We start from the raw sequence: 25,609 nt of genomic DNA on the forward strand, positions 1-25,609 counted from the left end.
CGTTTCCAACAGTGGAAGCGAGGGCTGTTGTTATCCCCATTTTACAGGTGAGAAAACTGAGGTGCAGAGTCTTGGCTTTGGGGTCCAGCTTTTTAACTTACAGATTATCCTGCTTTACACAAGTTTGTCCCACTCTCCTGGCCTCATTTTCCCCTACTTGTCTAATTTTAGAAATAATGTCTCTGAAGTTATCTGCTGCCATCATTTTGAGGGTAAAACGAAGTGTAGAATACAAATGTTCTTTGGAAAACATGAAATGGTTTTCTGTATAGTAGAAAGGTTTTTAAGTTTGATCTTCAAGGTGACTTGGGAAAATAATATGTTCTAGCTAGAAAAAATAATGTTTAACAGTGAAGTTCCTTGCAATAGCTTCATGCCTTCAGTAGTTAGAACCTAAGGGGACAGTATGACTTAGGGTTCACAGTGAATAATGGTGGTTGCAAATCCTGATTTCTGATTCTCTTCTTGATACTTTCTAATTTTTTTGTTTGACCTCTTGCCAGTCGAATTAGATGGCTGTCATCTCTCTCTGAATATGGCTGGCAAGGGACTTATTTCTGGAGCAGAGGGAGTCTTTTCTTGGCCACTTTCTTGCTGTGCACTTGGACTTGCATCATCAGTTTGATCTCTGATCTGTGGTTTTTTTGGCCTGATCCTCTGTAAGCCAATTGTCCTTTTTAGTCGTGGGACTGGTTTAGTTAAAACCAGATAAGTTAATCTATAAATCCATGTAACTGAGCACAAGGAAACGGGAGTATGTCGCAATACTGTGGAAGCGAGCGTACGAGCCCACCCCTTCTGCATGGAGGGGTTCCTTTGCCTCAATTTTCTCATCTGAAAAGTCTGGATAATGACAGGAACACCCCACGGGCCGCTTGGGGATTCAGGGAGTGGGTGCATGCAAAGTGCTCAGAACAGTGCTTGCTTTATTGGCTCAGAGTAAATGCTCAGTAAATGTCAGGAAGAGCCGTGGCAGCAAAGCGGGATTTCTTTCTTCGTTTTTGTAGATGAGAGAGCGTCACACAGCTCTGGCTAGGGCTCCTACCAGTGTGGGCTGACCCCCCTGCAGAGGGACGCTCCAGATGCGAGCCCCACAGACTTCCGTGAGAAACTCACCGTCATGAAAAGAAGTGCATGTTCTCAATAAGAAAGAAAGAGAACACACCACTCTTGCTGGCTCTGGGAGCCCTGCTTTAAGAGGCCATCAGCTGCTCGCTCACCCATGAGGGACAGAAGGAAATGGGGGTGAGGGAACATAGAAGTGTTAAAAAGAAGGACCGTAAACAGAAGTACCTCGAATGTTCTCCGCACCCTCCCTGGGATGCCTTGTGCTTTTGCCCCTTCGAAGACCCCTGCTTTAGACCAACTGCGTAAGAAAACAGGTTACCTTCTAGGATGCAGCACAGGGTAGCAGAGGTGAGTGGATAGGATGGTGGGGCCACCTGTCTGGGTTCAGGTCCCAGCTCACTCACTGACCAGCTCCATGACCTTGAACAAGTCACTTCACTGCTCTGTGCCTCAGCTTCCTCACCTGTAAAGTGAGAGTTGTAAGGGTTAACGGGGTCTTGTAAGATCCTTAGAACCGGCGGGTGGTAAGCCCTGTGCCTGCGTTAGCGTTTATCCTCTTCTCTGAATGTCACCACTTCAGTCCTGCGCTGTCTGAAGGAGGACTCCAGCCCTGGCTGGGGGAAACCTTGGTGCTCAGCCTCTTCCCTGTGTGTCTGAGCCTGAGCACCACCCCTGACTTGCATTGAAGGATTCCAGGGAGACTGAATGTCACCTGGGCTTCTTAGCAGGGCTGGGGTGGAAGGGGCCTCCCCCTGTAGTGCCCTTGGCATTTCAGATGCAGTTTGCTGGGTGGTCCTTGGCCAAGGCCACGGAGGCAGCTTCCCAGGCTGGGTGTGCTTCCTCCCTGCCGTCCTCTGACATTGGTCTAGATCTGCGTGATCTCCGGGCTCTTGGCCCCTACAGGTGGGCCAGGTACTAGGTTCATAAACAGTAAGTCCCCTACATATGAATGAGTTCCATTCTGAGAGTGTGTTTATAAGCCCAATTTGTTCTTAAGTCCAACAAAGTTAGCCTAGGTACCCAACTTTTACAGATAACACCAGACACGAGAACTAAGTTATGTGACTGGACATGTGAATGCACGTTGGCATCTTTGAAAGTTGTCAACGTGAAGGTTTGTATGTGGGGGACTTACTGTTCAAGCAGCCAGAGTCCCCCTTTGGAGCCTGGAAGGGCTGATGGGTGAGCATGAGGGAGGCGGGTGGAGGAGATGGGGAGCACATGGTCTTGAAGGAACTGTCGAGCTGCTCTCTGCTCTGAGCTGGCCCATGGGCTACTGATGGAATCTTCTTACCCAGCAAACACTGTCCCTGTTTGCACAGATGCTGGGGCTCCAAAGGGGCTCTTTGTCCCCAAGTCCCAGGGCAGCAGGCGTGCTACCTTGGTGGGTCGCTGTGCTGTGGGCATTGCATATCTGCCTGTGGCATGCAGGCATCCAGGCTGTGATTTCTATTAACGGGTATGTGCTTCTGTCCTGGGCTGCACTGCTCTTGACTGCAAAGAAGTTGGTTTCCCAGGACCTTGATAGAGCCCCAGAGGGGGTCTCTAGCACCATTGAGCAAATGGATTTGCTGCTTCCAGCCGGCCTGTGGGCACAGACCAAACTGGCTCTGACAGCAGCAGGGGAGACTGTGGTGGGAAGTTAGAAGACAGACTGATTTCTGAGTTGCCAAAACCAGTATCCTATATCTCAGAAATAATTGAGTCAGCAGATCTCTCTGGTGTATGAACTCCTTGTCAGTTCTGGGTGTTGAGTGTTGGGGAAGGAGATTTTATGAAGAATTCTCTCTTTCCTCCCCAAGTTCATTTCCAGGGAGAGATAGCATCATGTCTCTTTGTTTCTCCCTTCACTGTGATCTGCAGCTTTGTGAAATGAATTTCCCCTAAAATACCACTTTGGCATACTATCCCCTGCACCTAAATGTCAGGGGCAGCCCCTTGCCCACCTACTGACGGGGCCTCCATCCTTATCTTGATGTATTTGAAGTACATCAAGTATTTAAAGTTGGCAGCTGTAAGAAAGAGAGACTTCAGCAGCTTGAATGTGATAAAAGTTTATTTCTCAGTAGTGATGCAGGCTGGGGGTGGGGTGATTCTGCTCCATTTGGACCCTGGTCCCTTCCAATGCCTTCCTCCGTCATCTGCTACAGTGTGTTCCACCACTGTGGCCATCTTCCAGCCTATGGCAAGAGGGAAAGGAGGAAGGGGAGGGAGGCAGTTTTCTTTCAAGGAAATGATGTAGAAGTGGGGCACACTGGCCATAATGTAGTCACATGACCACACTTGGCACAAGGGATGCTGGGAAGTGGAGTCTGTGGTTGGGCAGCCATGTGCCAGCTGAAACCTCATTCCTGCGATGGAAGAGGAACACAGATTTGAGGACCCCCGGGGGGCCACCTTAGCCGGCATTCAGTGCCCTCTAAGGTCTCTTTCCAGCTTCCTCTCACTTAGCACTTTGGAATCTCTCTGCCCCTGCCTTGGTCCCCCCAGAGCTCCAGACAGACCTGTGTGGTCCCCGGCTCCGAGGACTCCTTTCATCAGGGACCTCGCCTCATCCCTGTCCTCAGCCTCTTTATCTTCGCCATCCACCCAGCCCATCTTGCTCCTCCCTGATGCCTTTCCTGACCACATCGCCCTGAACCCTGTGGAGGGTCAGTGAGCTTCACGCCCACCCTAGCATAGATGGGAACGCCCCATCTCTTCTCACATCCTTAGTTAGAAGGAAGTGCTCTCAGAGTCCTGCCCCTGGTGGTGCTCACATTGTGTTGGTCACCTGTTCTGCAAGCATTTACTGAGCACTTGCTGTGTGGCCAGAGAATGTGGTAGGTGCTGGGAATACAGTGGCAGGTGCTTGGTAGATGCTTGATGATGCTTCCTGTCTGTAGGGAAGGGGCATTCTCGTGGAGGAGATGAAATAACAAGTCAAGACACAAATAAATAAGGCGGGGAGGGGATAGGCAAAAATCCAAGCAAACAAAATCCAGCAAAACCCATAACAAAACCAGATGCCAACTAGGACTGCGTGAGCTGAGTCCTTTCACCTCGCTGAGCCCAGGTCCCTCCTCTGTGGAGGGGTCATCTCTGTGCGCTCCTGCCAGCCTTGTCCTGGCACCCTCACCAGAGGGAAGGCGTCCGTCAGGTGGTGTGGGGTTTCTGTCTGTTCACAGTCGCGCCTCCAGGGGCTCACTGAGATTTGGGGGCGCGGGGGAGGCAGGGGCAGGCTCTGTCTGTGGTGAGGAAGGGGGTTTCCCGGGGGTGCTCCGGGCCTTGCCAGCTCATACACTGCACCCCCCGCCGCTCTGCCAGGGCTCCAACCTCACCGACATCTGCACCCAGCTCCTCCTGCAAGGGACTTTGTTAAAAATCTCCGCGGGCAACATCCAGGAGAGAGCCTTCTTCCTCTTCGACAACCTCCTTGTCTATTGCAAGCGGAAATCCAGGTGAGTGGCTGGGGAGGTAGGGGCAGGGCTTCCCCGGGTGGGCCAGGAGGCTGGGGTTGGGTTGAACTCTTGACACTTCTCATGGTGACAGCATAGGCTTCTCACTCGCCTGCCTGGGCTTCCCGTTTCTCTTCTGAGTTGAGGGACTTACTCTAGATCAGCACTATCCAAGGACGTAGATTATTTACAATGTTCTAGCAGTTACGTTAAGAAAAGCAAAAGAAATAGGTGGAATGAGTTTAAGTAATATATTTCATTTATCCCAACAGATCCCCAAATATTATTATTCCAACTTAATCAACTTAAAAAATTTATTAAGTAGGTATTTTACATTCTTTTAAAAATTTTACACTAAAGCTTCAGAATCTGGTCTGTATGTTACACTTATAGCACATCTCAATTTGTACTAGGCATCTTCTTATTTTTTTCTTAAATTTATTTATTTATTGGCTGTGTTGGGTCTTGCTGCTGTACATGAGCTTTCTCTAGTTGTGACGAGTTGGGGCCACTCTTCATTGTGGTGCGCAGGCTTCTCATTGTGCTGGCTTCTCTTGTTGCGGAGCACAGGCTCTAGGCATGTAGGCTTCAGTAGTTGTGGCACAGGGGCTCAACAGGTGTGGCTCACAGGCTCTGGAGTGCAGGCTCAATAGTTGTGGTGCACGTGCTTAGTTGCCCTGCAGCATGTGGAATCTTCCTGGGGCAGGGCTCGAACCCGTGTCCCCTGCGTTGGCAGGTGGATTCTTAACCACTGCGCCACCTAGTACTAGGCACCTTTTAAGTACTAGGCACCTTTTAAGTGCTCAGTAGCCACCTGTGGCTTGTGGCTGCCATAGTGGACAGTGTAGGTTGAGATGGTCATGGAAATTTGGAGATTCTTTGTGCCATCAACATCCTATGATTCTAAGATCCAAAGGTAGATGGTTTGAGGGGAGGGGGTCCTCCTGTTCAGTTTTTTGAGGGAAAGATAGTATCTTTGTCATCTTTGTGTTTTTCCCTGGAGCTTCTTAAACTTTGTATTGTGACTGGATGGGTGGATGAGTGGTAGACCGAGGCAGGTGTATGTATGGTTGGATGTGTGGGCAAAGGGCAAGAGGGGCAGATGGGTAGTTGGAGGTTTGGGAGCTGAGTGGATGTAGATGGAGGGAGTGATTGTGGATGCGTACAGGAATTGATTTGTGGATGGATGACTGAGTAGATGAATGAGTGAGTGGTTGAGTGGTTAGAGGTTTAGGAGGTGGCTAGACGAAGGGGTAGATAGAAAGTTAGGGGGATCTCTGAATGTTTGGGTAGTTGGGAGAAATGGATGTGAAGACATGATGAGCTGGCAGAGGTGTGTTTAGTTGAAAGGTGAGTTGGGGCCTTTATGTATGGTTTGTTGGGTGAACGGGTAGAAGGATGGATGGTTGGATGGCCATAACATTGGGAGGCTGGCTGAGTGGTGGAGGTTTGGAGATGAGTGGATAGATAGTCAGTTGGATGGGTGTGTTGAAGGATGATTGATTGATAGTTGCCAGGGTGGTTGGGCTCTGATATGGGAAGTTGGATGATTGGATGGTTGAGTTGATGGAGAGATGGATGAATGATTGGAGAGAGGGAAAGTTAGGAGACAGAGGGGTAGGAACATGAGTGGGTGGTTGGATGGATGAAGAGGTGGGTAGATTGGTGGACCAAGAAAATTCCTGCCTTTCAGTTTTCTTGCTGAGGAAGTAAAGGATAGTCTCAACTGACCATTGCAGCCCTTTTCGAATTAAACTTCCTATTACCTTGTTTTAGGGATGAAATAGTGACTTTCCAGAGGCTTCTTTACTCTTTTATCTAGTAAAAGCTAGAGCTGAGGGGAGGTGCAGATCCTGGGCCCTACTGTCAGCATCACCAACTTCCTTTGTGATTCTGGGCTTGTCACTTACTGTCTCCCTGAGCCTCGTTTTCCTAGAGTGATTCTGCCGACCTCCAAAGGTAGTGATGAGGAAACTTTCTGCAGGATGAATGATGGGCGTTCCAGGAAGCTTCTCATTGTCTTCCTTCTCCAGCCTGACCTCTCTGAACCTCAGTTTTCTCTCCTGTAAAATGGGTTGATAAACCCCTTCTTACAGTAATGTTTGGTTAAGAGCCAGGCTCCTTACTGTTTAATCGCCATTCAGCCATTTCTCTGACTCTGTGACTTTGCCTTTCTTTCCTTCAGTTTCCTCATCTGTAAACTAGGATGAATTATCATGTACCTCATAGAGTCGCTGTGAAGGACAAACGTGTAAAGTGTGCCTGGTGCATAGTAAGTGCCCGGAATAAGAAGTAGCTGCTATTACTGTTAACTTAGCTCCACACGTGATGTGCTCCTATTTGGTGCAATGCCACGGTGCAGCGCCTGGCACATAGTAGGTGCCTCAGCCACAGGCCCCTCCCCCTGCCCACCTTCCTCCCTGTTCTAGGACTTGGTCCTTCTAGTCAGAGGCCTCCATCTCCCTCTTTCACCAAGTGGCTGGGTCAGAGTGTCTCTTTCTCATTTGATAGTTTATTCCTGCCCACTCTGTTAGTCTGTCTGTGTCTGTCTCACATCCTCCTATCCCCCCATCAATGGTCCTTCTCCTCCCTCCTTGTTTCCTCCCTGTTCTTGCTAGGGCCATCCTGAGAGTCCTCCTTTGGCAATGCCAAGGCCACTGCCAGCATCCACCCCTAGTCCTTCCCCACCACACACCCCAGGCTGTGTCTGAAGCAGACACTTTCCCCAGAATACTGGGGTTTAGAAAACAGAATGTCCCGTCAGGCCTCTGTGACCTCCCAGCCTGAGCTGAGTTTGCTCAGCCTTCAGCCACCCTAGCACAGGTCCTTCCGCCATTGGAGCGGTAGCAGCTGATGCCAATTGTACTGGACTCCCAGCGGGTCTTCTCAGGCCTGCCCTGTGGCCACACGAGCTCATCTTCTAAGGCCGTTTCCTTCCTTAGGCCTGCAAGTAAGCTGGGCTGGCTGGAGGGAGAGGGCACATCTGTCGCTTGGGAGAACCTGGCAGGCGGCCACTGTCTGTGCTCCGGGTCGCGAGCCAGAGGGCTGGGCCCCGAGAGGTCTCGGAGGGATTGGGCAGTGGTGGCTGGAACTCCTGGCCTGACTCTGATGGGGGTCGTAGACATGCCTGACGCTGGTAGGTGTCTGCCTACGGTTGTGTCTTTGCCTGGGTCAGGCCAGGCACTGCCCGTCCGGGTCGGGGTCAGGGGAGGTCTCTGACCCAGAGTATTCCTGGTCTGATTCAAAAGTAGAGGCTCCTGGAATGTCAGAAGTGGAAGGGAGAGTTTTAAAAGCCCCCCTCCCCATTCTTCAGAAGGGGAAGCTGAGATGCAGAAGAGTGAAGTCTCACATATCTCGGTTGCTTGTTTAACATCCTGGAGGCGTCAGCAGCGTGTGGTGGTGAAAGACTCAGAGACTCTGCCACTTGCTAGCTGTGTGATCTTGGGCAAGTTATGTCAGCTCTTTGTGCCTCTGTTTTCCTATCTGTGTGGTGGGGATGAAAGCAGTCTCCACCTCATGAGGTTGTTTTTATAGATTAAGTAAGAGAAAACACGTAAAGTAGTTAAAATGATGCCTGGCACATGGTGTGTAAGGTAGAAGAAATCTAAATCTGTGTCTTCCCTTGGGTGTGTCACACACAGCTCACATTTAACTTGGATCTAAAACAAGACTCTTCAGTTTCATTGCAACTCCTGCCCCAAACCTTTGCCTTCTTGAGGCTTCCTTATTCCCAACAAATGGCACCACCATTTTACCCAGGATCTCAGACCAGATTCTTGGTTGTCCTTGATTCTGACCTGCCTCACCCCCACATCACCAGCAAGTGCTTTGCCTTCTCTCATCAAACGTTGGCCAGGGGACTTCCCTGGTGGCGCAGTGGTTAAGAATCCTCCTGCCAATGCAGGGGACACAGGTTCCATCCCTGGGCTGGGAAGATCCCACCTTCCGAGGAGTAACTAAGCCCGTACACCACACAACTACTGAGCCTGTGCTCTAGAGCCTGCAAGCCACAACTACTGAGCCCATGTGCCACAACTACTGAAGCCTGTGCGCCTAGGGCCTGTGCTCCACAGCAAGGGAAGCCACTGCACTGGGAAGCCCGTGCACTGCATTGAAGAGCAGCCCCGACTCGCCACAACTAGAGAAAGCCCATGCGCGGCAACGAAGACCCAACGCAGCCAAAAAAAAAAAAAAAAAAGTTGGCCCGAACCTCAATGTAATTCTGATAAACATTCCAGGAGGGAGGTTGTGTGTGTGTGTGTGTGTGTATGTAAATGATTTTAAAGTTTACATGGAAACATAAAGAGACAAAAATAGCTGAGACATCAAGGATAATAAAGGCTTTTGTAAAACAAAAAATAGCTGAGACAGTTTTAAAGAAGGGCAAAGCTAGAGGACTTTTATTACTGATACCAAGGCTTACTATAAAGCTATAGTAATTAAGACAATATAGCATTGGTATAAAAAACGGACAAATGAATGGAATGGAGTAGTGAGTCCAGAAGTAGACATATATGTAAGTGGCCATTTGAATTTCAACAGGAGCACCAGTGAGGTTCAATAAATGGTGCTTGGTCAGTTTGACATCCAGTGGGAAAAATGAATCTTGACCCCTTAACTTCACACAATATACAAAAGTCATCCTTGGATTGTTGATTTAACTGTGAGAGATAAAACAATAAAACTTCTAGAAGAAGGCATAGAGGCTATCTTCATGATCTAGGGGTAAGCAAAGATGTCTTAAATTGGACAGAAAGTATAATTATAAAGGAAAAATAGATTTGTCAGACTGCATTAAAATTAAGAACTTCTGTTTATCAGAAGACAGTAAGATGAGAGTAGAAAGGCAGGCCACAGAGGAGGAAAAGATCTTTGCAATCCACTTTGCAAAGGACTCATATACAAAATATATAGGCCAAATTTGGCCCGCTGCCTATTTTTATAAATAAAGTTTTATTGGCACACAGCCATGCCCATTCATTTTTGTGTTGTCTGTGGATGCTCTTATGCCTCAAGGGCTGAGTTCAGTAGTTGTAACAGAGACCATATGGCCCACACGATTGAAAATGTTTACTCTCTGGCCCTTTTTCAGAAGAAGCTTGCCGAGCCCTGCTATAAATCATTAAGAAAAAGACAGACAACCCAACAGAAAAATAGTCAAGGGACAGTCATTTCATACATGGAAGACACCAGATGGCCAATAAACATGAAAAAGTGCTCAGCCTCATTACTCATCAGGGAAATACAGTTGAAATCTTTATTTAGAGACACTCCTCTCTGCCACCAGAATGGCCAAAATGAGAAATTTAATACCAGTTACGGAGGATGTGGAGCAACTGGCATGTCCCTGCGCTGCTGGGGGTGGGAGAATTGATACGGCTTGGCAGTGTCTACCAAAGCTGATCGTGTTCATTCCGTGTAACTGAACAATTCAACTCCTAGATAGATAACCCGAAGAAATGCACACATATGTTCTTCATAAGACACGTGCCAGAAAATTCACAGCAGCACCAAACTGGAAGCAACCCAAATGTCCATCACCATCACCCTGTGTGATTCCATGTGTGTGAAGTTCCAAAACAGGCAGAATGAATCCATGAGGTTAGACATCAGGATAGTGGTTATGCTTGGGGTGGGGTGGGGTGGTAGTGACCAGATGGGGGCATGTTGGGGGGCTTTGGGGGTGCCTTTTGCCCTTCCGTATTGGAAGATGTATTCTCAGAGACTTTGTTTTGTTCCCTGCTGCAGCTCTAGCACCTAGAGTGGTGCCTGGTGCCCACTAGGTATTCTCTTGAGTGCCTGTTGAATGCATGGGTGAGTGGCTCCCCTGGTCCCAACTTGGTATCCTTCACATTGGAACCACTGGTCAGTCACTTTGTCGAGTGACTAAATGGGTAGGCAAGAGAATTCACCTGAATGAATGAATGAATGAATGAATGAATGGTGGATAGGTAGATGTAGGTGGATGGATGGTTGGACTGCCTACTCCACGTTCCTTTCCATTCTGGTTTTATTTCTGGAAGCTCTTGTTTGTTAGCTACCCTGAGAGCCTCTACCCATTTTCTAGCTCAGAAGAGTGGGTTTCTGTTGCTTCTTGTTGGTTTCACATCCATGTCTCCTGTAGGCTCACAAGTAGCTTTGGGAGGTCAGCAAGGCTATTAGCCCATTTTCCAGATGAGGAAGCTGTGGCTGAGGGTGGGAAAGTGACTTGCTAAAGTCACCCAGCCACTAGCCAAAATGCCATGCTTCTGACCCAGTTACCACGCTCCTCTGGTCCCTGGGCGCCCTTCTGTGTTACTGTCCTGCTTCCCTTTGTGCTGTTAAAGACAGCTAAGCCCCAAGGAGAGGAGGTGTAGGGGACATTGACTTCCCACTGTCTTTCAGGGTCACTGGGAGCAAGAAATCCACCAAGAGGACCAAATCCATCAACGGCTCCCTGTATATCTTCCGGGGTCGAATCAACACTGAAGTCATGGAGGTGGAGAACGTGGAGGACGGGACAGGTAGGCCCCCACTCATGTCCTGCCTGAGCCCAGCCCCCCTGCTCCACGACACCGTCTCTGCTGCAGTTCAACAGTTTTTCCCTTTGGTCGGGAAGGGTGACCTACCCACAGAAAAGTGCCTAAAACGTATGCACATAAAGTGAACCCCTGGGTGGTCGCCACTCAGGTTAAGAGATAAAATGCTGCCTGCACCCCAGAAGCCACCCCCTCAACACCTCTCCCTGGCCACGGTGCCTCCTTTCCCCAGGAGTAACCACTGTCCACATTTTGTGATGATTATTTTCTTGCTTTTTAAAAATATTTTTACCTCCTAAATGTGCATTGCTAAACATTTTAGTTAAAGTTTGTTTTTGAACCTGATTTAAATGGTTATATGACTACAAATATATATAAAACCATATATATGTTTTTATTATTATTATTATTATTGCTTCACATTGTGTTTCTCCAGGTAGTACTGGCACAGCACGTGGATTCTTTTTTTTTTTTTAATTGAGGCTTAGTTGATTTACAACATATATTACTTTCAGGTGTACAACGTAGTGATTCAATATTTGCGTAGATTGCATACCATTTAGTTATTACAAAATAGTGGCTCTATTCCCCTGTGCTGTGCAATATATCCGTGTTGCTTCTCTCTTTTATACGTGGTAGTTTGAATCTCTTAATCCCATACCCCTATCTTGTCCCTTCCCCCTTGCCTCTCCCCACTGGTAACCATGTGTTTGTTCTCTGTGTATACCATGTAGTCTTTCACATCTTGCGTCTTTCACGCAGCCCCATGGTGGTGAGAGTCATCCGTGTTTCTGCATGTAGCTCTCTGTAGCTTGTCGGTTTCCATCGCTGTGTAGCTTTCTCTTGCGCAGATAGTCCCCAGTTTACGCATTCCTTTGGTGAGGGACGTTTGGGTAGTGTCTGCTGTTCACCGTTATGAATAGTGATCCTGTGAGTATTCTTGTGTGTACACCTCTTGGTGTATGTGCCCTTGAGCTTATCCAAGGCAGGGGTTCTGAATTGGCTTTGAGCCACAGACCCCTTTGGCAGTCTTCACGACACCTGTGGACCCCTCCTCAGACTCAGGGGACAGCTGGGTGTGACGTCCCTGGATAAGGTCAGCCTGTTTTCTGAGAGGTTTGCCAGTCCCCATCCTAGCCAACAGCGTGTAAGGGCCCGTGGCTTGGCATGGTCGGCTTGCGCTAGGGTTTTAAGTAGTCTGAGTGCCCAAAGGAGACGGGCAAGGAGACGTCAGGTGTCTCCCTTTGTAATTGAGGGGTTGGGAGAGTTCTTTGCTTGAGGTCTTCCTTGCCCACCAGAGAGCAGGTAGGAGAGGGAGCTTTGGAAGGGTGGCAAGTTGAACTCTCAAATCCCGATCCCACTGATGCTCCTGCCACCCTGTCTTTCTGGAGCAGGAAGGGGTGGTCCTGAGTCCTCCCTCGTAAGCGTATAATGCTGAATGTCGCGTGTGTGGTGGGGCTCTTGCTGACCCCCCTTTGCCTCCTGTCCCTGCCAGCGGATTATCACAGCAATGGCTACACCGTCACCAATGGCTGGAAGATCCACAACACGGCCAAGAACAAGTGGTTTGTCTGCATGGCCAAGACAGCGGAGGAGAAGCAGAAGTGGCTGGATGCCATCATCCGTGAGCGGGAGCAGCGCGAGAGTGAGTAGCTGGGGGTTTTCCTGGGCCCCTGGAGTGTATATAGCTTCTCCCAGTCTGGTCCCTTCTGTAGAGTGAGAGCTGTGTCTAGGGGAGGAATGTAGGGTCCTTTCCAGAAAGATCAGAGCTGCAGAAAGCAGATCTTTGAAGGGGCAGGGAGCTCTGGGACTGTTATAACTTGGTGGGATCTCAGCTCATCTGGTTTAGCCCACTAGACAGATGTGGAAACTGAGGCCCGATGGAAGGGACTTGCCCAAGGTCGTGCCACTGTGGTTGGTTGTCCTGGGATTCTTCACTTCCTTTACCCTTGAGGGTTAGTAGTCAAGATGCTCCCTACGTGCCTCTGTCCCCTCCATGGTTCTGTTCCCTTTACCCGTGGCTCTTTTTGTTTGACATTCATCGAGTCTTTGTCTCGGAGGAGGGTCCTTGGGGGCTGCCCCGTAACTGAGGTCATGAATCTCTGGGCCCAGGCACCTCTTAGGCCCCTCACATAAGGAAGTGCAGAGCTGGGTGTGATATTTGGGCGCATTTGGGGGTGGAAACTGAACTGTTGTGCAGAGAGCACCGTGCTGGGAAGGGGAGGCCATGGTGTGTTTGGGCGCAAGTTGCTTCAGCTTCCCAGACCTCAGTGATGTGGTCTGATAAATGGGGATAAAGCCCCTGCTGCAGAGGGTTGTAGTGCTGCTAAATGAGGTTTGGATTTTATTGTAAGTACTTGCAGACTTGACTCATAATCCTAATAATTGGTGCCTACCTCCCAGCTTTACAGTGGAGGAAACAGAGGCCCAGTTTCCCCCATATCTATATTCTATCCTCTTGAAATCATCACTTGGCTGTGTTGTGGTCATCTCACGCTTACCATGTCTAATCAGAATTCTTAATTTCCACCCTGTCTTCTGCCCCAAACCCGCTCATCCCCTCAACTTCCCCATCTTAGTAAGTGGTTCCTTCAATCGTCCAGGAGCTCAGATTCAAACTCTTGGTGTCATCCCTGATGTCTGCCCACTCCCCAAACTCAATAGATCAAGCCTTTTTAATTCTACTTCCCATATATATGCCAAGTCCATCCAATTCTGTCCTCTCCCTACTTCCACCCAAGTACAAGTCACCATCATCTCTCAGGAATGAGTATGGGCCCAGCATGGCCAGGTCCATTGATTTGTTTGTTTGTTTGTTTGTTTTATTTTTGAGAAGTTAGGCATTTCAGTTTTTAGGTGACATTTCTTAATTTTAAGTGTTGCATCGAATTTATTAAAATGCCATTAGGTCAGATAAACTACTGAACTTGGCCCCTGCTAGGGCAAGTTTGTGACTTCTGACACTGATCAGGGCTGGGTGTGTGGTTCAGGCTGGGAGTGGGGATCAGGAGTGTGGCCTGGCCTGGGTGGGGCTGATCAGTATCCTTGTGGTCAGAATAGAAGGCTATGGTCAGTGCTGGACATATGTGATCATGAGTGGAGAGTGGTCTGAGTAGGGCTTGGTTGTTAGAATCGGGGTGTTGTCCAAACCCTGAGCTCAGGGCTGAGTTTACTGGGGTGGTGCATGCTGTGGTCAAGGGCACAGATCTGGAGCCAAACTTGAGGGTCTAATCTCTGGTTCCACTATTTCTAGTTGGGCAACCTTGGACAGAGAACTTAATTTCTCTGGGCCTCAGTTTCTTCATCTGAAAATGGGGATAATGGAACTTGCTTTGTAGGTTTCTTGTGAGGATTAAGTGGCATAGAGTTGGCACTATGAAAGCATTTGCTGTTATTATTTGTCATTATATTATCGTCAGGATTGGATGGGGTCCAGTTAGAAAATATGGGGCAGTGATGGGGATCAGAGTTTTGTGTGAATTATCTAGAGAAACAGGCAAATTTCCATCCCTAACCTGGAAGGAAGGTCTCAGTAGGATTTCTGATAACCTCGAAATTTGGAAACCCATCCTCAGATTGAAGGGTCGATTGCTTATTACTCTGGGACTTACCTTCTCGGGGTCTCAGCTTCGCCATCTATGAAATGGGGGACCTTAACCGCCCTCTCCTACAAGGTTCTTATGCAGGGTCAATGGCAGGTGCCTAGAACAGTGTCCGAGATGCAGGGAGTGCTCTGTGGATGACCACTGGCTATGGCGGTAGTGGGGGAGCAGCTGGGGGAACAGGCTTTCAGGAGCCCCAGGCCCACCTCCTCTGCCCCCCAGTGCTGGTTCTGATGGTGTCCTCTCTGTAGGCCTGAAGCTGGGCATGGAGCGGGATGCCTACGTCATGATCGCCGAGAAGGGGGAGAAGCTTTATCACATGATGATGAACAAGAAGGTGAATCTGATCAAGGACCGTCGGAGAAAGCTGAGCACTGTCCCCAAATGCTTCCTCGGCAAGTGAGTGGCCCCACCCTGGCCTCCGCTGGGTCCCTGGCTCTTGGTTGGAGGCTGGAGGTGGGCAGGCCATCTGCACCTACCTGCCTTTTCCCAGCCCTGCCCTTTCCCCCAGGGGCCCTGCTGGGCAGAGCCACTAAAGCACCCCAAATCCTTATGGAACAGCCCTTGGAGGTCAAGGATAGTGGGGTCCCCATATCAGGTCTTTCAAATGTTTTTGACCACAACTCACTGTAAGATACAAGTTTTATATTGTGACCTGGTACACACATCCATGAATATATGATTTTTTTTATATATATATATAATATATATATATTTGTTTTTCTTATAGAGTTTTTTTTCATTGTATTTATTTATTTTTGAGGTACACCAAGTTCAATCATCTGTATTTATACACATATCCCCGTATTCCCTCCCTCGACTCCCCCCAACCCTATGATTTTTTTTATAAATTTATTTATTGGCTACATTGGGGTCTTCGATGCTGCACACGGGCTTTCCCTAGTTGCAGAGAGCAGGGGCTTCTCTTCATTGTGGTGCATGGGCTCCTCATTGTGATGGCTTCTCTTGTTGTGGATCATGGGCTCTAGGTGCGTGGGCTTCAGTAGTTGTGGCACATGGGCTCAATAGTTGTGGCTCACGGGCTCTAAAGCGCAGGGTCAGTAGTTGTGGTGCATGGGCTTCGTTGCTCCGCAGCAAGTGGGATCTTCCTGGAGCAGGAATTGAACCCGTGTCCCCTGCGTTGGTAGGCGGATTCTTAACCACTGAGCCACCAGGGAAGTCCCTGTAATACATGATTGAAACCAAAGTTTCACAGAATTTACTGTGCTTGATAACACTCTGAAAATGTCTGTCCTATTCGATTCGATTCGATTCTATTCTATTCTATTCTATTCTATTGTTTCTTCATTCATTTCAAAATAATGCTGAATGAGACCTATGAAACTGATTTCACAAACTGTAAGTGGGTTGCCCACCATGGATTGGGAAACATTGCTCTAGCACTCAAGCAAAGAAAAGCCCCTATAGATGTATCAAGTAGAAAGGTCTTTAACTCAGGGAGTTGATTTCAAAGGTTTTGGAAGGGCTGGAAGAGAAAATGTAGACCTTTGAATTAGTCTGTTCGGATGCCATAACAAAGTACCACAGTCTGAGCAGCTTAAACAACAGAAATTTATTTTCTCACAGTTCTAAAGGCCAGAAGTCCAAGATCAAGGTGTTGGCTGGGTTGGTGTCTGGTAAGGCCTCTCTTCCTGAAATACATGAAGGGAGGGGGAGGTCCCATATGGTTTTTAGTACTTAGGGCCTCCAATTTCTCTGTTTGGGAAACACATTATTTCCTAATAATAAAACATTATTACCCTGCACTCATTTTATAACTGAGGATCAAAGGGTCAGAGCACAGGTGAGATGGGATTAGATCCTAAACCGAGGTTTCAATCTCATTCACCTGGGGGAGGGGACTGGGGATTGGAGAAGCAGAAGAAATGCAGTCCCTGTAAAACCATCAATTTGTCCCTAGGCCCTCCTGTGTGTTAGACCTGGTGGCTGGTGCTCTGGAAAGTGTAGAAGAATGCCCAGGGCTCCTGACGTCACGAAGCTTGTGGGGAGAGAAGCTTGCCTGTGAAGCTGGGATTTTGTTTAGAATTTATTAACTTACACCCCACCTACTTCCCAGAAGCTTTTGAAGAGGCCTAGGCTAAAAGCTGCTGTAATTATTATCTTGCCATAGACCAGGTGAGAGGTGCCGTGGACCAGGGTACTCACCGTGGAGACGGGGGCAAGGGGTTGCATTCTGGCTCATGTTGAAGGTGACAGCATTTGGTGATGGGGTGGGGAAAAGGGAGTTAAGGATTGTGAGCATCTGGAAGGGCTAGATTGCTGCTTGCTGAGAAGGGGGAGGACGGAGGGAGGTTTCAGGGGCTGGGAGTAGAGCCCAGAGGCTGCACTTGATGCTCACCTTGAGACGGGTCCCTGGATGGAGATGTTGATTTGTTAGTGGGATATGAACTCTTGACTCGGGGAGAAAAGTCGTGGTGCAAGGGATGTGGGCATTTAGACGGTGTTCAAAACCATGAGACTGAAAGAAACCCGCAAGGGGCTGGGTAGAGAGGGAGATGAGGTTGGGACTGGGCCCTGGGGCCTGGCAGTGTTTGGAGGAGGAACCAGCAACAGAAACCGAGAGGGAGCAGGCAGAGAGGTGGGAGGCATGCAGGCGAGTGCGGTGATCAGGTGAGGAAAGATGCACAGAGGTCTGGACGTGTTAAGGTCGAGATGCTCAGCAGACGTTTGTGTGTTGAACAGATGTTGGATGGGCAGTTGGAGACCCGGTGTGAAGCCAGGGGTGGGGGGGGAGCTGGTTGGTCATGGCCGGAGGCTTACGGTTGGTGTGGCAGCAGGCAGGGGATTTTGGGGGGTGGTTGGGTCCCAGAGGGTGGCCGGGATGCCTTGGAGTCAGGCTGCCCTTTTGCACTCAGGATTAGTGACCGCAGCTCCACGTTCCCTGGGAGGGTCCGTGGAGGAGAGAGTGTGGGCCCCAGACCTGCAGGAAGCAGGGAAGGGGCAGCCTGGCTGGTCTCCATTAGCTAATGCCTAATCCCTGGGCAGAAAGGAGGTTTTTCTTGCAGGAGGGGTTTGCTTCCGGCCCCCCAGGGTCAGAGGACTTCCCTGCCTGTTGCCAAACCCTTTGGAGAGGTTAATCCAACCGGATGGGATAACCTGTCTGTGATTAGAGCTTCAGCAGAATGTTCTGTCTCTTCAGGAAGGATTAGGGGAGATTTCTTTTACTGCCCATTTGAAACAGGGCCAGGATTGAAGCTTGTTTTGTAATGACCGTGGCCTTAAGGACCAGACTTCCTGCAGGAGATGGTGCTAATTAAACTCTCCTCCCTGCGCGGCTTTGCTCTGCACTCAGCCCCGGCTCCTGGTCCTCCTCCTTCCCAGCCGGGACCCAGCATCTCCTCCAGGAGCACCCAGGCCCCCTTGGGTGAGAGGAACCGGCAGCCGCAGAGACACAGTTGTGGAGCCTTTCTCTTCTCCAGGTGCTGCCACGTGGCCGTGCCTTTTAATCTTCGTGTGACACCATTTAGTGCCATTGTCCCCATTTTAAGGGTGAGGACACTGAGGCACAGAGAGGGAAAAGGTCCTGCACAAGGTCACACGGGCACAAACTGGGGGCTGGGATTTGAACCCAGGGCTTTCTCTCACTACACTGCTGTATTTATCCATTTTATCTCTATTCAGCACATTTCATTTTTCCTTGATCGTTACCTGTCTCTACAACTAGGTGGGTGACTGCAGGAATACAAAGTGTCTGATTTTTCTTTATAACTTTCAGGGGTTAGGCTTTGAATCAGACTGGTTCAAGTCCTGATTCCCCCGCCTTCTAGCTGTGTGACTTGGGATAAGTTTCTTAACCTTTCTGAGCCTCAGTAAGTGATCAGTTAATGAGAGCAAATAAAATGTGCCTTGCCGGATTGTCGGAGGAAACAGGGAGAAAACACACGTGACATGCTCAGCACATCATGGGCAAGAGTGATGGAGATGTATATGGAGCTTAAGGAGTGGCCTGTTTCTGCACTCATCACAGACAAAACTCACAGATGCCACGTGACAAGAAACCAAGGAATAAAATCCGTGTATTTCTGTGCGGGCTCATGGGAGGAACATGGCATTTCCCCCCTAGGATCCTCAGATTCTAGGCAGACAAAATTGATTCATTCATCCATCCCCATCATTGTTTACGGAGCCCTTGCTGTGTGCCAGCAGTGAACAGCACAGCTCTCGCGGAGACAACCAGCCAGTGAGGGAATCAGGAAGTAGATAAGTAAAAGTAAGGAAGGAATTTCAGCGAGTTGATGAATGCGGTAAGGAAATAAGTGGGTTGATGTGAGGAGGCGAGGGAAGGGGGTGCCATTTCAGCCAGGGTGGTCAGGAAGGGCCTCTCTCGGGGGAGGTGACATTTCAACCAAGATCTGGATGACAGGCAAGAGCCAATCACGAGAAGATCTGGGGGAACAGCATTCCTGGAAGAGGGAACAGCAGGTGTGAAAGCCCCAAGGTTGGAATGAGCCTCGAGTAAATTGAGGAACAGCAAAGAGGCCAGTGTGGCTGGAGGGAGTGAGTGGCCAAGGGGGCGAGATGAGGCCACAGCGGGTGGCAGGGGCCAGATCAGGCAGGTAAGAGGTGAGGGGGGGTTCAGATTCTATCCCAGGTGTCCTGGGAATCCACTCAAAGTGTTTGTGTAGGAGAGTGAGGCCAGGATGAACTCATCACACAGGCCCAGAATGAGGGCATTGTCAGAGCCTTAAGAGTTTGGGGCGTAAGGTGTGATGGTCTGTCTGGCAGGGCAGTCAGGGAAGACTTCCTGGAAGGAGAGGCCTTTGGTTTCACTCTTGACAGAGTAAGTGTCGTTCATTAATTGAAGTCTGCCAGAATGGGCGCGCCCAGGTGCAGGAGGCCGCACTGTTTCATCCACCTGTGGGCACAGGTCCAGGGCATTAGTGCATAATAGCTGATCAGTAACGATTCGTCAGGCATTGCTGCAGACACCCCCCAGAAGCATCTCAGGCCGTGGAGTCACAGGGATGAACATAAAACCTCTAGCTCCTGCCCTCGTGGAGCTCAAGGCCCTGGAAGAGACGAGCAAGAGAAATGGGATTCTTGTACTGAGGGCGAGTGGACGTTGGGTCTCAACTCGGGGGCTTTCCCGGGAATACTGCCAGGACGTGCCTGTATGTCCCCTGTGCCCAGCCTAGGACTTGACACATAGTAGGTGAAATACATACTTACTGGGTACGTGATACTGGAGGGCAGGAAGGAAGAGGGATGAAGTCTGACACATGCTGGCTCTTAACAAGTCCCCTATTCCCTGAATCTCAGACTCCCCACCAAAACAGACTGACCTGCTCCCTGTATCCCCAGCGTACCTCACCCTGCTGCTGGTTATGTCTTTCTGGAAGACTGGATCTTGCTGCTTTCTGCCCCCCAGCCCCTACGAACTGGCAGACCGCTGGTTTCCTAACCTTCCTTCTCACTCAGGGCCTAGTCCTCCTGCCTGTAACACTGTGCCTTGCACCCCAGCGGTAGCACATGGTGTCCCACGTACCCAGTGCGGTTCGCAGATGTGTTTTCCATGGGCCACACGGTGCTTTCAGAAAATTTTGGATTCAGTATCAACATTTAACAGTTGGGAGCTTTCACAGGAAATGCTGGATTTCCAGCTTCATCTTGAAAAGTTGTAAAATGCTGTAGTCTTCCCTCGTGGCCACGGTTGGCCTCACTGAGTGGCTGCTGTCCTCAAAAGCACTGGCTGGTTCTGCAGAGTTTCCACCTGGCCTCTTTTACTCATTTATGAGAGTTCAAGGTCCCTGCAGTAGAGGTGAATTTTGTCTGGTTTTGTATGCTGGATCCCAACTTATGATTCAACATGATTTGAAAGTTACCGACTAAATCTAGAAGGCCCCGAAATGAATCACTTGCCAGGTGGACCCTGTTGAGGCCCAGAGAGGGACAGCGGTTTGCCCAAATTTTCCCAGCAAATTGACCCTCAAAAAAGGCTCAAGACTCTGCTCAGGGTAGAAACCTGGGTCACATTTGCTGTCCTCTGGGCTGCATTTTTCTGCCCTTGCAGCTGCTGTGGGGAACTTCCTGTCCCCCCCCCCCCGCCCCCACTGGCCACAGGGCTGCCAGTTCGTGCCAGAGGTGGTCCCCAATGGGACAGCTGGTGGGCAGCCGGAGGCTGAGTCTCCAGCTTCTGAGAGTGGGCACTCAACATCTGCTCACCTCCCGCGGCTGCTGGCAGCTTTCTTTCTGCTGCTGATTTTTGGGACTTTGAGAATAGAACTGGGGGCGGACAGGACCCAGAACAATCTCTTCCCCACTTGGGGCTCCTGTTCCCCCTCCACAAAATAGATCCGTTTCTTGTACGCCCCCGTCAGCTTGCACTGCCTCTGCACACATCGCTACCTACACACCAGGCAGGTCTTTGCTCAGCCAAACACTGGAAAGCTAAAAATAGCCCTGCCCCCCTCTGGCCCTGTAATTGGAGGCGGGACAGCTGGTTTCGATAAGCTCCGCGCTCTGGCCAGCTGCCACCCGCTTTCACTGAGTACCGATTGACCGCGTCCCCGGCTCTCCCCGGGCCTGCTGACTTCCAGTGGGTTGAGCTCTGCACGGAACCCAAACGCCCCTCCGAGAGCCAGGACCCAGGGTCTGGCCAAGCCTCTGCCCCACTGGGTAGTCACATTGGATTTGCCTAATTTCCTCTGGGCTTGTGAGCACTTCTTTCTCGCTGAGACTGTCCTGCGTACCCCAGAACATTCCTTCTTGTTTGGTGATTCATTCCTTCATTGGTTCAAAAAATTTTTGAGCCCTGCTGTGCTTTGGACCCTCTTGCCAGGTGCGGGGTGGGCGTAGAGCTGTGAATTAGATAAAAATCGCCATCAGCGTGGAGGTGATATTCTGGTTCGGGAGACGGCTGATAAACACATAAATCTGTAAATAGTACAACTGCAGTGATAAGAGCTGAGAAGGAAGTAAAACCACAAGATGGGATGGGTTGTGTGGGGGCAGCATGGCTTGACGAGGTGGTCAGGGAAGGCCTCTCCGAAGAGGTGATATTTGAGCTGAGACCTAAAGATGGGAGGGAAAGGTTATGTGAAGAGCTGGGGGAGGGTGTTTGTAGGCAGCGGGAACAGCAAGTGCAAAGGCCCTGAGGCACGCAGAAGTCTGGCTTTTTTGTTTGTTTTAAAGCAGGGGAAGATGGTGGGTGCAGCTAAAGCAGAATAAGCGAAAGGCATAGGAGATGAGGAGGAGGCAGTCCATGCAGGGCCTTGTCATCAGATGGGTAGAGTTTGGATGCTTTTCTGAGAGTAACTGGGAAGCCCACTGGAGGATTTTAAGTGGGAGAATGGCATGATTTGATCACCATTAGCTCTCCTCATTCTCCACGGTCATCTTTCTGGGCCCTTCTTTCTTCCTGCTTATTGGTCTCTTCATTCCTTCTCTCTGTCCATCCCACTCCACAAAATACATGTTTATTCTACACCCCCCTCAGGTCGCACTAGGGCTCCCTAAATGCCTTGGCACACACCGCTACCTACACACAAGGCAGGTCTTTGCTCAGCCAAACGCTGGAAAGCTAAACCCATCTATCCAGCCAGCCAGCCATCATCCATCTCCCGACTCATCTCTCCACTTATCACCCACCCATCTGTTCCCCTTTCCACCCACCTACCCCCTAATTTTCCCAGCCACCTAGTCATTTATCTGTCAGATCATCCAGTCATCTGCTCACTTTTCATTCATTTATCCACTCATGTGTCCATCCTCTCTCCCTCCCTCTCCATCCGTCCATCCGTCTGTCCATCCATCCATCCACCCACCCCCCCATCCATCCATCCATCCATCCATCCTGTGAGCCTGAGGCAGGGCCTGGGGTCTGCTCACACCCACCTCTCTGCCATTGGCCTGGGGGAAAAGCATCAGGCCTCAGCACGACCCCTAGGCTTGTGGGGTCCTAAGCTCTGCTTTCCTGTGGGCACTTCTGGCTGTCATTCCTGGGAGTGGTGGGGCCAGGCCAGTTCAGTGCTGGCCTCTATGGTCCCAGGATGGGGGAGGTCCTCTCAATTGCATCTTATGTTTCTGGCAGTGAGTTTGTTGCCTGGCTCCTAGAAATTGGTGAAATCAGCAAGACGGAAGAAGGCGTGAACCTGGGCCAAGCCTTGTTGGAGAATGGTATTATCCACCATGGTGAGTGCGGGCTGGTTCTGGGGGAGCGAGGGGTAGGACCTCAGACCTCAACAGTGCTGTGCTTCCACTAACTCAGAGGCCATTTCTACACTTCTGTGCGGCCGCCTCTTCCCTGGGCACAGTGTGGCCCCAGGGACGTGGCTGCCCTTATAAAACCACTCGCAGGGCTGGAAGACCCGGCGCTCACGTAGGGCACCTACAAAACAAGGTCACCTTGAAAAGTTAGGGCCAGGGGAGGAGAATTTTCTGTATCCCTTCAAAAAAAGGCAAGAACTGTTTTAGTCATTCAACAACTATTTATTGAGTGCCTTTTATGTGGCAGGCACTACCCACACAGCAGCGAATGGGACAGATGAAAGCTCTTGTTCTCCTGGGGCTGCCGTTCTATTTGGAGGGGGCAGATAAGCAGGATGAGTGAAATATGTGTATACAGGTGGCGATAAGCGCTAGGGAGGGAGAGAGAGCAGGCGTGGTGATCCGTTTTGAATGGGGAGCTGGGAAAGTGAGACGGTGACAGTGGAGCCAAGTCCTGGGAGAGGGAGGGAGCCAGGTGGGCACGGGGGTCCCAGGCAGAGGGGACGGCCAGTGCGAAGTCCCCAGGACAAGAGTGTAAGTGGTTTGTTCAGGGAACGGCAAGGGGGCCAGCGTGGGTGCCGTGAAGCAGGCAGGGAGATGAGGTCAGAGGGCATGGGGCCAAGTGGGAACGTTTTGGGGACGAGGTCCAGGACCTTACAGGGGATGGTGTGGTCTGTGGCTTTTACTCTGAGTGCGATGTGAAGCCAGTGCTACATTTGAGGAGGAAAGACCTGCTTAGACTTAGGTTTTAACAGGCTCCCTGCGGCCGCTGTAGAGAGTAGACTGTCGTGCCCGGGTGGCAGTGGGTGCCCAGCAAGGAGGCAGCTGTGATAACCAAGGCTTGGACCGGGGTGAGAGTATAGAGTCTGGTTCTTAGTGGTTTAAAGGAAGAGCCTACAGGATTGGCTAATGGATCCAAAGTGGGAACTGAGAGAGAAAAGCACCAGGGGTGACTCAGGGCTGTTGTATAGAGATGGTTTCACACATCTTGATGGTGAGGTCTCAGACCCCAGCCTGCTCGTGATCTAGCTCCAGGGAGATGCTGGGCAGGTGGGTCTCCAGCGCAGGCTGGAGCGGGCATTTGTAGGCCTCTCATGAGACCGGCAGATGCCCAGCCCCAAGCTGAGGGTCTCAGCAGCGCCCTGCGCATAGCAGGAGGGCCTGGTTTCCACACTGGAGTGTGGGCAGGGGGTTCGGTGAAATTGCGCTTGACACAAAGCCTGGCCGAGTGGAGGGTGAGGATGGTGGGCGTGAGTCGGGAGGGGCGGGGGGGTGTACCCAGCCTTACCAGCCCTGGGTCCCCCCAGTCTCTGACAAGCACCAGTTCAAGAACGAGCAGGTGATGTACCGCTTCCGCTATGATGACGGCACCTACAAGGCCCGGAGTGAGCTGGAGGACATCATGTCCAAGGTGAGGACCCCTCTACCCTGACCCCATGACCTTGACCCCGCAGTCACCACAGAGCAGGCCTGTGCCCCAGTGGCCTGTTCTCCACCGCCCCCACCAGTCCCCACTCTCCCCTGCCCCCTGCCTCCCAGCAGCCTGGATTTGGAGGCCCCTGAAGGATGTGGCCTGGTCCAGACCCCGCTTTTTCTCTTTCAGGGTGTGAGGCTTTACTGCCGTCTTCACAGCCTCTACACGCCTGTGATCAAGTAAGTTACTCTCTCCAAGCTTCAGTTTCACTTCTGCCTCTTCTCAGCTGTGTGGCCTTGGGCCAGTAACTTGACCTCCCTGAGCCTCAGTCTCTTCCTCCATCAGATGGGGCTAATTACTGCACCTACCCTATAGGTTTGCCATGAGGGTCAAGTGAGTTCATCTGTGGGAAACACTGCAGCCTTGGTGGTGAAGGGTGTTAGTTCTGGAGCCAGACAGGCTGCGTTTGGATCACAGCCTGCTAGTCGGTTAGCAGCTGTGTGATCTTGGGCGGTTACTTAACCTGCTGGTGCCTCAACTGTTCCCTCTGTGCAATGGAAATAGCAATAGGCTCCACCTCAGGGCCTTTGCACTTGCTGTTTCTGCTGCCTGAGATGTTCTTCCCCTAGGTTTCTGCATATTTGCTCCCATACTTCCTTAAAATGTCTCCAAGTCAGAGAGGCCTTCCCTGACCACCCTTCTAAGGCATCACCATCTGAACACACTTACCCTCCTTACTTCTCTTTGGTTTTCTTCTTGAAGCTTGTCAGTAGCTGACATACTATATATTTATTTCTTAGTCTGTATACCATCTTCCCCATTGAACTGTACACTCACCAAGGGCAGGGAATTTGTTCACTGCTGTGTCCCCAGACCCTTGGCGGCACCCAGAGCAGTGCTGGCCAGTAGAACGTCCTCCACTGATAGAAATGCTCTGTATCTATGCTGTCCGGTAGAGTAGGCACTAGTCACACATGACTTTCACACTCTTGAGACTGAAGACTGTAATCTGAACTCTGATTTAACATTAATTGATTGAAAAACAGCCAAGTACTGGAGAACGCAGGTCCAGGGCAAAGGAGCCCTAAGTAAATGTTTGTTGAGTGATTGTTGAAAGGTAATTAACTTCTTTTGCCTTTGTTTCTGCATCGGTGAAATGGGCGTAAGAATAGCTCACACCGCTTGGGTCGTCACGAGGATTAAATTTGAGTGGCGCCTGGCACACAGTGAAGGCTGTGTCAGTGCCGGTGTTTGGTGGTTGTCCTTCCCGTGAAGCTTGTGGTTGTGGATGAAGGGACAGGGAGGGTGTCGTGATCCTTACCAGCTGCAGCGGCCTCTGCCTCC

At 50.3% G+C, this 25,609-nt stretch overlaps 1 protein-coding gene across 1 annotated transcript in view; it reads left to right on the top strand.

The window, feature by feature from the left end:
* PREX1 (phosphatidylinositol-3,4,5-trisphosphate dependent Rac exchange factor 1) overlaps positions 1-25,609 on the top strand; it is a 193,252-nt gene that overhangs the window by 118,277 nt on the left and 49,366 nt on the right. The window contains exons 7-13 of the mRNA XM_057703163.1: positions 4,375-4,508; positions 10,890-11,008; positions 12,519-12,668; positions 14,877-15,024; positions 22,676-22,776; positions 24,159-24,262; positions 24,455-24,504. Coding sequence (XP_057559146.1) covers positions 4,375-4,508; positions 10,890-11,008; positions 12,519-12,668; positions 14,877-15,024; positions 22,676-22,776; positions 24,159-24,262; positions 24,455-24,504 — 806 coding nt within the window. The remainder of the gene's footprint in view (positions 1-4,374; positions 4,509-10,889; positions 11,009-12,518; positions 12,669-14,876; positions 15,025-22,675; positions 22,777-24,158; positions 24,263-24,454; positions 24,505-25,609) is intronic.

The sequence above is a fragment of the Hippopotamus amphibius genome, chromosome 12, assembly GCF_030028045.1.
Source record: "Hippopotamus amphibius kiboko isolate mHipAmp2 chromosome 12, mHipAmp2.hap2, whole genome shotgun sequence".
In the NCBI taxonomy this organism is placed as follows: Eukaryota; Metazoa; Chordata; class Mammalia; order Artiodactyla; family Hippopotamidae; genus Hippopotamus; species Hippopotamus amphibius.